The 12,651-nt window shown below is 41.0% G+C and overlaps 1 protein-coding gene across 1 annotated transcript in view; it reads left to right on the top strand.

The window, feature by feature from the left end:
• The first annotated feature begins 860 nt into the window (after positions 1 to 860).
• raver2 (ribonucleoprotein, PTB-binding 2) overlaps positions 861 to 12,651 on the top strand; it is a 93,907-nt gene continuing 82,116 nt past the window's right edge. The window contains exon 1 of the mRNA XM_034210482.1: positions 861 to 1,185. Within this exon, the coding sequence (XP_034066373.1) occupies positions 907 to 1,185 (279 nt within the window). The 5' untranslated portion in view covers positions 861 to 906. The remainder of the gene's footprint in view (positions 1,186 to 12,651) is intronic.

Raw genomic sequence — 12,651 nt, 5'->3', positions numbered from 1 at the left:
AAGGAACACAGCCATTCATGGTCACATTATGCTCAGTCACAGGAACGCTATAGTGGTGTAGAGATATTCTACAGTGAATGTCTCTCTCTCTTTCAGTCTTCGAGCAAAATAATCAATGTGTTAATTGGGCTTCACAACAAAAATAAGACCTAATGCTTAGGCTTGTGCTCTTATTTAACAGCAAATGTCTCTCTTTACTGTATTGTTCACAGTTCAAACACCATAAAAGACTTGTAAGATTCAACATGTGGATGTTGATATGCTCTCCTGTAAAACCTGTTGATTACATGATTGAAGTGGAGTAATTCATTGATGCCAGAATCAAGCAGCTTCTGGTGTCAACACTAAATATACACGAACTGAACAAACTGTGTGGACTGCTGGTGATTGTAACGGATCTTAATTGGCTTCCATACATCCAGCAGACGGTTGGGGTCGCCAGGAGTCCGCGAGGTGCTGCATGACATTGACATGCTAGACAGCACGTGAGCCGCAAAGTGCCCCTTTAAACATTTTGTATCATGAACTGACTGCATCCTGCACATTTTACCTTTAAACGAATGCAAAATGATTGTAAAGGAATACAATGCAGGTAAACAGTTTTCTTACAAAAACTGCACATCATCCAATAAAACAGAATAACTAGCAACCAAACAAACCAAAGGAACATTTCGCAAGTTGATGACGCCGGGAAATATAGAAATGCATAATTAAATGAATGTTTGACTCCAAGAATAAGGCATAGGCTACTGAGGGAAGTTGACTTGACTCAATTAATTAAGCTTTTCTTTGCAATGGGGGCTCTCTCTTTTACGGACACACCTCCCACCTGCTCTCTCTCCCCCTCTCTCTGTCTCTCTCACTCACTCACTTCCCTCACACTCACTTTTCACTCAGCTACCCAAGATGGCGGCAGCGTCATCCATCCAACCGCCGAGCGTTCACTCTTCTCTTGCCGGGGACGGCACACTTTCCCCGGGGATGGACAGCCCAGAGACCCGGCAGCCGGAGGACGAGGAGGCGGCGGCCGCAGCAGCGCGGCCGTCGGACTCTGAGATGTGCCTCCGCGACCTGCCGGAGCTGGAGCCGGAGGAGATCGAGAAGAGGCTGGCCAAAACTCGCCAGGAGCTGAGCAACAGGAGGAAAATCCTCATTAAGAATCTGCCGCCTGACACCACTAACCAGGTAGGCTACACGGTAGTTTGGGAAACTGAAGTAAAAGTAGCCTGGCTCACTTAGTTTTCTGTTTTTTTTGCGTCGCTTGTGCGAATTAATTTAGTTTGTACTGAGCGTCGCACTTTTAAAATGTGCGTTACGTTATAGTTTGGTCATAATAACTGTCTGATGCCCTACGTTGTCCATGTCGACCTTTATTTACCTCACTATTTGTTAATATGGTGTTCATGAATACAGTATAAAAGCCACATCTCTATTACAAACATTAATACAAACGTGTATGTAAATAGGTCCCACATTTACGATATAGTTTTGAAAACAGCCTGTTTTTCATTAATTTAATGTTTTTCTCTCTTATTGAGTTAATAAGCTCGCTTGTGATTTTCAAACTCCATTCATACTGTCTCATTGATGTAAGCAGGGATCCATACTAATCTAATATAAGGCTCAATTGTTGTTTGGCCACAGCAGTTCACAACATTGCAAAATGTAGCTGCTAAATTTGGTTGTGCTGTTGTCTTTACAACATGTGTGACAAACATGCTTGTGTCAATGTTTTCTGATGAGCTGCATTGACTGAAAAACAACACCATGTCTGTGCGTTCTCTCAAAAGCTGAATGGGGCTAGTACCTTCTATTGCTGTTCTTGCAACAAGAAGAGATACTGTGCACAAGCTTCCATATTTCCCACTCAGATTAATCCATCTTTTTACCTTATTCATGCATTTGTTCTAACATTACAAGTGTGTAAATTAAAGGATAAAGGATATAGGTCAAATTAGAAAACAAGATTACTTTCTGTTGATAGGTTATTTCCCATGAATACCAGTTTTGCATTATAGTTTAACATTTTCTTCTACCACCAAATGATTTGATATTTTCACTTCTCAGAGCAATGCATTGATATGCACATATGTTTTGCCTTTATCCGGCAGCATCTGTTGTGACTTTGCTTTTTCCTTTGTCCATATCTTCTTGCAGCATACATTTTCATGAACAACATGATAACAATCACAATTTCCAGCGGACAATATACTTTTGTACAGTCAACGTCCTCAGCCTTAACACCTGTGTTATGTATGTTCTTAATGTAAACAAGAGTAACAACTAATCCAACCAAGTCAAATAGTTACGTTCCGAGCACATCAGTCTGTTTTATGTTTGGATTTAACGCAATAACTTTGCATGCATGTTTCTCGTCAAAAGACCACAAAGTGTCTTCACTGTTTATAACTTAAGACCTTTTTGACTCCTACTCTGAAGTGACATTCATCACTTGTGTCAGCACGCAAGCCTTCATGAGGGAGTGTTGAAGTAGCTGATGGTGTTTTTCTTCAGGGTTGTAGCACCCACAAATCTTGAAAGAGGCAGATTGCCAAGGAGAACCAGTTCCTGTGTGTGTGTGTGTGTGTGTGTGTGTGTGTGTGTGTGTGTGTGTGTGTGTGTGTGTGTGTGTGTGTGTGTGTGTGTGTGTGTGTGTGTGTGGTGTGTGTGTGTGTGTGTGTGTGTGTGTGTGTGTGTGTGTGTGTGTGTGTGTGTGTGTGTGTGTGTGTGTGTGTGTGTGTGTGTGTGTGTGTGTGTGTGTGTGTGTGTGTGTGTGTGTGTGTGTGTGTGTGTGTGTGTGTGTGTGTGTGTGTGTGTGTGTGTGTGTGTGTGTGTGTGTGTGTGTGTGTGTGTGTGTGTGTGTGTGTGTGTGTGTGTGTGTGTGTGTGACTGCATGGTGTTTGTGCGATTGAGAGACACAGGGGAGTGAGAGGAAAAGTCACTTGGATCAGGTGAAGGAACAGAAGTGGAATTTCTTTCTCTCTCTGTCTCTTTTCCCTCTCTCTTTGTATTTTCCACATTATTCATGTGTCAGAACAAGTGTGATATGTTTAGTGAGCCTGAGCAGAGCAGAGCTGCATGAAGCATGCCCTGCTGAATGTGCCACATGAATTTAAAGGAGTAGTTCAGGGTCTTTGACATACTGTAAAAGCATGTTATGAGTAACTGACTGCTAGTGAAACAGTTGAAGCAGAAAGATTATTTGTGGAGGTAACACAGTGATCCAGGAGTATAACAGAAAATATGAATTACCATGTCAGCATGAGCCAAATATTGTAACCATCCAATAACAGAATGAAATCCATTGCTGTGGATAGTTAATTTCAATGGTGTGTTCAAAACGCTCTAAATGTTCACTCATTTATGTTTAAAAGGGTTCTTACCATCACATGATTTCAGCCTGAGCTTATGTCCGTAAATCAGATGTGCTTGAATGTATTAGTTGATAATGCGATTGATAGAAATATATAACAAAAACACATATAAGTCATATTTGTATTACACATGCGAAACATTTTCTTTTTCCAGCTTAACAAATGTAAGAGCTGGCTGCTTTTTTCTCCGGTTAATACAATTGCTAAATTAAAAACTCATAGCTTTTCAACAGTTGGTTGAACTAAAACCAAAAACGCTATTTCAAATGCCAACTAGGGATCTGGGTAGTTGCTTGGGGGTGTACAGGGATCCAGTGATACTCATAGAGCTGGTGTTGACAGTACAGTATTTTCCATATGGTTAAAGATGTATGTTTAAAATCCTTGTCACTGTCTTATATAACATGTGTGATGGACTCATCAACGCCCAGCCGACTCCCATCTCCCACTCCCCTCAGATCCGCTGCCCTATAAGTGAACACTGTTTTGTAGATTGGATATATGTGGTGCGAGTGTGGAGTCCTTGGTGCACTGTGTCAAATATATGGCCTCGCTGACAGTCCTCATCTCAGAGAGAAGTGGGGGGATGGGAACAACGAAGGGAAGTGTGCAATAAGAAAGGAGAGACAGTAAGATAGAAGAGTTGGGTGAGAGGAGAGGAAAGGAAGGAGGGATGAAAGATAAAGTAAATGAAATAGGTATACAGTATTTTATAAATCTAATTGTCTCCAAGATGGAATTCTGCTTAGGCAGTAGTTTTCCTATAGCAATTGTTGTCGAAATAGTTTTGCTGTAAAACAATCCATAGTATTTTACTAAAAAAAAGTTATTGTCGTACTAGAGTTATTAACAGATTAACCCATGTTGTTTTGCTCTTTCATTGTCTTCATTCTTTGACCATGTAGGGCAACAAAATACATCGTCTTTTATATATTATGCATCCTACTTCTCTTTCAGATCTTTTGGCCTACATTACCCATAATTCAAGTCAACCTCTTACAGTTTGGAATGAGATTGTAATGCTACTAGCAACTTAATCAAACCGGCTAGGTATCGGGTAACCTTACTACATTTTAACTCTACAAATCACTTTAGGCAATTTAGTGTGTCCCAACATCAATCAGAAATGTATGTGTTAATTTGACACGTTGTGGTGCATTTTAACTGACTGATGAGGCTGCTACCTGAATCGTTTTACATTTAAGAAATAGGACACCATAGTGAACCTGGGTATTTTGCCATCTGTTATGACCTGGCTCAAAAGGCCACAACAAAGAGGAGACACACCATATCAACGATTAATAAAAGATGTTTATTTAACCAAACAATTCAAATTAGCCACATTTAATGAAGTGCAATAATAAGTAAAGCATGAGGTGTGGACGTCAGTGGTATCAGTAGTGTAAATGCAGGGCGAGGGTTGCATGGACGTGTATGTGTGAGGGTGTTGAGGTGCACAAAGTAAAGTAACAACAGCATATACTCAACAAAACCGGGGGCCTGTAGGGAAAAGCAGAGAGGAGCAGAGGCTTTAAATAGCTGCAGGGCACCAGACGCAGGTGCCCTGAGTTACTGCAATCAAGGCTGGACACAGTACAGCCACACCCTCTCCAGATTAACCCACAGGGGCATCACACCATCCATAATATCATTGAATCATAACCCAATTCTTAGATATTATCACTAATCGATTTCTCTCATGCAGCTATGTTGAAAGATGCTCGAGTAAGAGTCAAACCCAAGTATTGAGCAAGAATTTGGCCCATACCCCAATTGTGTACCCAGAATCTTGGAATTTCTAAAAGACTCAAAAGATATTTGCAAATGTGCTGGAGGGTCAAATAAATGTGGGCTGGGTGTGTGTTTGTGTCTCCCGGCATAGGGAGGTTAGCTTACAAGGACTTCTGCTAAGTTTTTTAATTATTTACTTTCCTCAAAAACACACACACCTTTGGCAATCTTGCCAAAGGTGTGTGTGGGCATATGTTGCTTTATTTTTTGAACATCACGCTGAGTGTATGTGTGTGTTTATATGTGTATGCAGTTGTGATTGCATATGTACAGTACAGGTAAACACAAATACATGTAAATGTCACAAAGAAGCATGTGCCTGAGCTGTTTCCTTTCCACCCACTCCCTCCTCTCGCTTTATATGCTGCGATGTGAGTGTGCGTGTGTCAGTAGCAGATGTTCATGAAATCTGCCCCTCCTGCTAGTGGGCAGCCTTAATCACTTACAAACCAGCATGCACACAGGATGTTGTGATTTAGCCATTTATTTTAATAATAATAATGCATTACATTTTTTTATTAGAGCGCTTTTACAGGTGCTCAAAGCGCTTTACAAGTACACATTACACATATTAGACATGTAAGAGTCATTACTGCGGACATTACCCACATTTTGGCAAAGTTTTGCAGATGTTTGTGCACGCAGGCGGTTAAAATACAGCCTGAATACACTCCGTACATTCAGGACAAAGCAACAGGTTGATAGAGTATAATCATCTACTTTCTGTATGCCATCATTTAGTTGAACCTATAAAGGTGAGATGAGCAATAACTCGGCTCATCTCAGCTTTAAAATCTCCGGCGATGTTGGAGAGAAAGAGTGTTGTGTGATATGGTTAAATCAATATCAGGCGTGAATATACATTGTTATTAATTAAACTTTCCAATAGCTTGGTTATTATTATTTACCAATACATTTATTTTAAATTGATTAATGCAATACTTTCATATTTAATTTAATTGTTTATTTGGCAGGGACAATGCACAATAATGAACACTTAAAACATTAACATGTGTCAAGCGTAACAGTGCCAGATTTAGCTTTGAGCTAATTTCCATCCGCAGTCCCTCACATAAAACATTTAAGAAAATGACATTTTACAAACATAGCAAAAACAAAATACATGATATGCAAAAAATGCAAAAGAGCAAGAGCAGCATACACAAGTATTTACCACATGGCAGTACAATATAGCAGCTACGACATATAAAGTGCACACATGACATATGGTCATGATATGACTCAACTGAAAGTCGATACATGTAACTGTTAAGTGATTGTTTTGTGTGTGTGAGTGTGAGCTGGAGCAGGTGGAGTGGTGTTTGACACTGTTTAGGATCCTGCTGGTTTCCTTGTTAACAATGGTTCTGGATTCTTGACATTCAGGCTGCAGAAAACACAGATGACTGGAGTTCACTGCTTTTGATACTTAAATCAAGAAACAAACTTCAAAACCTGACACACTTGAACATAGTAACCAACAATAATAGCTGAGATAGAAAAATAATATCCCTTCCAGTGGCAGCTCTATGAGGGAAAACACTTCAGTAATGAGAGAGGTCAAATAAGAAAACAATGTTGCTTTACACAAGAATACAAAGCATACAGCATAGGGCTGCTCGATTATGGCAAAAATCATAATCTCGATTATTTGGGTCAGTAATTTATATCACGATTATTAAAAACGATTATCCATTTACTTTGAAAACATCAATTTATTGGAGAAAAAAAAATATGAACAGTATGTTTTTAACAGTTGATTAACCTGAACTTTAAGTATAATTCAACTGAAAAACCAATACAAAAAATGTCATGTCACTATTGTTGGTGACCAGTTTAACTTGATAAGGTCAATTATCTCTGGATAATTTAAACAGATCTAGCAGCTTTTTTTTCAGTTACAGGTGAATATCGCTTTTCAAACGCACAGTTCCATAACATCATTATTTCTTACCTTATATGTTGACAAAGGTAATATTTAATTGTTATATATTAAACTGAGGTTTTTGCATAACCAATTCTACACTGGATAAACTATTTAGTTTATGTCCAGAAATGGGAAGCTTCTTTTGATTATACATTTTGGTAAGAAAGAAATGTGTGTGTACTGTGTAGTCCAAGTAGAAGAAGACATGTCCACATCCAGCCTGTTGATGTGCATTGTACTTTCACTGGCGCCTAACAGTGTAAATGACTACGAGAAGCCATGATATAGCTTTTATGTCTGAGAGCTTCTCTGCCGGTCTCACATATCCTCACAGTTGCGGAGTTGCAGTAAAGTGAAGTTTTCACATTATTCCAAAGCTAAACTGTCACAAAGATACAGTGAAATGTCAAAAATATATGATAACAGAAATATGTTAGCCTTGCCAACCCCCAGCTATAAAAACAGTTTAAGATTGTTTTATCTAAGCTAGAATTGACCACAATCACACCACTGTAACACAACCCAGCTGATGAACAAAGTTCAAATAATGGCAAACCTCAAGCAAACAAAGGAATATTCTTAAAGGATGTTTTGACCTAATGTCTTTAGGGCTCTGTTGATAAGAGAGAAGTGACTGCCGGCTCAGTGGGGAACATAACCTCCAATCTGATCCCTGTGGCTTCAGGGCCAGAGTCAAGCAGAGATGGGTGGGTGTGGATGGGGGAGGGAGGAGGGGTCACACCGGGTGACAGCAAAATCGGTCCTGTCTCAGGGCGAGCCACCTGCTTCCCTCAGCCCACTGGTTCTATCCTTTCCTCATATCAAATCATCCTGCTTCCCTATGAAATATCAAAATGGACAACCTAAAACCGTATAAGGAATTTCCTTTTAGGAACTCCCTACTTTCTGTCGTACAAAGATCCACATCTCCACAACATTTTGCCTGAAATTGAGTTTTTAAAGGTCACCTTTTATGCAAAATCCACTTTGATTCTCTCTTTTTGTCCTGATCCATTTATATAAAAACCTGTCTGAAAATGAGCTGATCAGATTTTGGCCGGTGAGCAGAGCAAAACACACACTTCACACTTTTTGCCTTCATATTTTCTTTTAAACCTGCCATAATTCCCAAACCCTACATTCCTGAGACATAATTTTTCATGAGAAACGTAGGAAAACATCTCATAGCTTGAACATTTAAAAAAAAAAAAAAAAAAATTAAACAAAATGCCTCTTGAGGGCATGAAGTGACAAAAACGTTCAACATGTCTCCATTTAAACCCCATTGTAAGTTCAGCCTCATCTTTCCCCACCACAGCAGCCTTTAGTTAATCTGCCAAAAAGGCCACATTATTAACCCGAAACTGAAGAACACAAAAAGTACACTTCAGATGCTCAAGTTCCTTGACATGCTTCACGCTTTGAAATGTCACCGATATCTGTTATGGTTCTTCAACTAAACGTTCACATGTAAGAGGTTTATCTCTCATTCAGAACAATGCAAGTGCTCTCCTCTCACTGATTACTGCACATCACCATGGAAACCTTTGATCTCTGGACACGTCGTTAGCTCAAATATAAACACCTGTGTCATGGAACACGATGATGTCATAACTCCAACTGACATGCTCAGAGCAGCAGATTTCAGATAATGGTTAATGGTCCTGCCCTCAACAGCTCTACGTCAATTATGGGGTGTCATCATATATGCCGTTTCCATGGAAACGCATCCCTCGCCATAAAACATGATGTCGCTGTAACTCCAATGGACACGGTCCGATCGTCTCCCAAACTTCGCTTGTATATCACCGGTCCATGCCTCAACAGCTCTACGTCAAATCTGACATCTCACCATATGCCGTTTCCATGGAAACGTATCCCTCGCCATAAAACACGATGTTGTAACGCCTATGAAAAGGGTCAAAACAGTACCAGACTTCAGATAATGGTTAACGGTCCAGCCCTCAACAGCTCTACGTCAATTATGGGGTGTCATCATATGCCGTTTCGATGGAAACGTATCCCTTTGCCATAAAAGACGATGTCACTATAACCCCTATGCAGTGGCGGCCCATAGGGGCGCTAGGGGCGCCGCCCCACCTCTTCCCACATACAAAAAAATATATTAAAAAATATATTAAATTAAAAAAATATATATTTAAAAAAAAATATATATATTTTATATTTTTAATTTTTAATGAACAAGGTAAATATCATACAATTGGTATCAGTAAAATGTATAATCTACAATAAAATCTCGTTTAAAATTGTCTTACGATGTCTAAAGTTACTGATAAGTCACATGTTTCCTGCCTGGCCTTGCCCGTGGCATTAGTTTATCATTACCGGGCGCCGTGCAAGGAGCCCCCGAGCCAAACAGCAGCAACCAGCACGTTGCAAAAGTCGCAATAGTAAACTGTGCCGCCGAAACATAATTTCAGCCAATCAGCGCTCACGTTGGCGCCCACGTTGGCGCCCACGTTGCTTACGTGAGTTGACGTGAGTTGTTTTTTAGACTCGTGAGTGACCAAGGTGACGCAGTAGTTGGATGAGAATGGCTTCGTGTGCAGGTGGAGTCGCCGGACCTCGGTCCCCGCCCAATTCTGTTCAAGAGCTAATCTCCAATCCTTTCGAAAGGAGAAGTTTGGGAGATAAACTGTTGCTTAAAGACCTTGGACCGGACCAACCCGATTTGTATATATCGCAGCAAGCTCGTGAAAAAGACAAAACGTATCAACGAGGCTTTTCACGTAGCTGGTACACCAGAAAGGCATGGCTAGCTGGATGCAAACAGGTAAATGCTGTCTTTTGTTTCCCATGCTTGCTCTTCAAACAGCCGGGGACAGATACGATCTGTTCAGAAACTAGACAAAAGTTAAACAAGTACAAACCACAGACTGTCTGTGTCATGGAGAATACAGTCGCTGGTTTATTTATGTCTGTATAGGCCGTTGTTGTGAGTGTGGACGGTCGGAGCATATATAACGTTAGCTTAGCCAAGCTCCACTTAGAAAACACGCATTTTAAAAGGGTTTTTCACCTGCCGCCTGTCTGCAGACTTGTCAAAGCATTAATTCATGGTTTTTACTAACCGGTATCAGTATGTTGTTAATTCGGCATCATTTTGAAACGTGTATTACAATTAAATCACGGTAAAATATGTTCATCTTGTTGTAGTTGTAGCCTCCTTGCCAGCGATTCTCTCTCTAGTTTAGCATACTCAGCCCGACTCAGCCTGGTTGTTCCTGGCCCTAGAACCACGATTTTATGGGGTCAGAAAAACTGTGAATTAGGACCCGCTAGCCGGTACTAGGCCAAGTGGAAACGCAACCAAAAATGGGCCCCGCACGGCTCGGCACTGTCTGTGTCATGGCGAATACAGTCGCTGGTTTATTTATGTCTGTAGGCCGTTGTTATGAGTGTGGAGTGAGCATATACAACGTTAGCTTAGCCTGGTCGACCCAATCTCCATTCAGAAAACAAGCATTCTAAAAGATTTTTCGCCTGCCGTCTGTCTGCAGACTTGTCAAAGCATTAATTCATGGTTTTTACTAACCGGTATCAGTATGTTGTTACGTCGGCATCATTTAGAAACGTGTATTACAATTTAATCACGGTAAAATATGTTCATTTTGTTGTAGTTGTAGCTCCCGAGCCAGCGCGTCTTGTTTGAATGATGCGAGTAAACACAGCTGGCAGCCGCGGTGAAACTCGAGCGACTAGAGCGATGCGATAGGAGCGTTTAGAGCGAAGCGAATATTCGCATCGCGTCCGGTCTGAACGCAGCATTAAAGCGAGCTCCGCGCTGCACTGGAAACGCGCCATTACATCACCAGAAGTCCTAATTTAAGGGGTCATTTCTCCCATTTCTCTAGCCGTAAAGACATCTACGGGACAGTTTTGAGATTTCTTCAAATGCCGTTGCCATGGCAACACAATGCTCACCATGAAACATTCTCATAACTTCAGTGAAAATGCTCCAAACGGCCCAACACTTCACAGGTTTGGTAACGATGCAGCATCTAAGCGTATTATGGGATGTCATCAAATGCCGTTGGCATGGCGACAGATCATTCGCCATCGAGTTAGTTCAAAAGTTTGCAGTTCAAATATTCTGCTGCTTTTCCAAGCCTTTTTACTTTATTTTCTTCTCTTATCACACATTCAAGCCCCCAGTGTTCATGTATCATTTCAATCTAAATTCTTCACTTTCTTCTTACACATTACATTTCAGCATAGCAGTTTAGCGTCAGCTTTTCAGCATAAAGCATTCCCACTAGCAATTTCTTGAGGAATTGCATTCTCTAGTTATGTTGGTTGTTGTTTGTGGAAGCGCCAGTGAATGAGCCCCATTAACTGAGTTTTGAACATCACTTTAAATGGAAGATCCCCATAGCCCCCACCCACTCGATCGGATCGGCGATCGGTATCGGCCGATACTGATTCCGGCCATCGGCCCCAAGATTGGCGATCGGAACATACCTATTTTTAACCAAATATCTCTCAGAAGGGCGTGGGGAGTGGCTCATTATTTTCATCTAAAGCAACAGACACAGAATCAGCACTTTTGAAACAGGGCTGAAACAGAGGAGATTATGGGACGCTACAATGGGTGATCTGTTTGGTATTTCGAGCCAAACACGCAGACATGTTTTGTATATAACTGAGAACTATAATATATTGATGAAAGAGTATAATAGGGGACCTTTTAAGGCACAAGGACATTAGAAGGAGGAAGGGATATAAGAGAAAGAGGGGAGAAGAGAGCCTGGATAAAAAGAAAGTGATAAATAGAACAGAAGTAGAGACGAATTAAACCAAGTTGTTAAAATTAGGAATCCAAGCAGTGCAAATTGCCGGTGTGAAACCAACATACAAGGTGTGACATTTTTTGAGAACGTGTTGAGAGAGAAAGGAAAAGAGATGTCTGCACCGTTGATGGTTGTCTGCTCTCTGTATGTGAGTGTGCATGTTTTCTTAGAAGCTCTCCTTGCCGGCATGTGATAGGCCAACGATCTGTGGTGTGAATCGTTTCAGCTGCCACATACGCACACACACGCACACACACGCACGCACGCGCGCACACACACACAAACACACACACAAACACATACACACACAAACACACTGACCAAGCAATAGGACCAAGTATGGGAAAAGGGTGATTTTTGAATCTATAAGAAATTCATTGTTGGCTTATAGCGGAGTGCTGATGTTAAAGGTTTAAAGGGCCCATGTCATGCTTTTCCGGTTATTACCCGTCCCCTTGTGTGTTATGAAGCTTTTTATGCATGTAAATGGTCTGCATAGTCAAAAAACCCTCAAAGTACACCCTGTTGCGAGTAAAACTCTAACACAGAAAAGACCTGTCTATGCTGCCCCAGAACGCCTCGTTGGAGATTTCTCATTTTCCATTGTTTTCTTCCTGGTTTCTGTGACGTGTGAATACCCAAATCAACAACAAATGACCAGATTGGCCCAAATGGACCAATCCGCCGCGCACCTCACACACCAGGATCCCTTGGCTAAGTAACAGGGAGTCCCCATTGACTTGCATAG

This window comes from Gymnodraco acuticeps, unplaced genomic scaffold (genome assembly GCF_902827175.1).
Source record: "Gymnodraco acuticeps unplaced genomic scaffold, fGymAcu1.1, whole genome shotgun sequence".
In the NCBI taxonomy this organism is placed as follows: domain Eukaryota; kingdom Metazoa; phylum Chordata; class Actinopteri; order Perciformes; family Bathydraconidae; genus Gymnodraco; species Gymnodraco acuticeps.
Note: the sequence above shows the minus strand (reverse complement) of the source record. Positions and strands in the feature narration are given on the sequence as shown.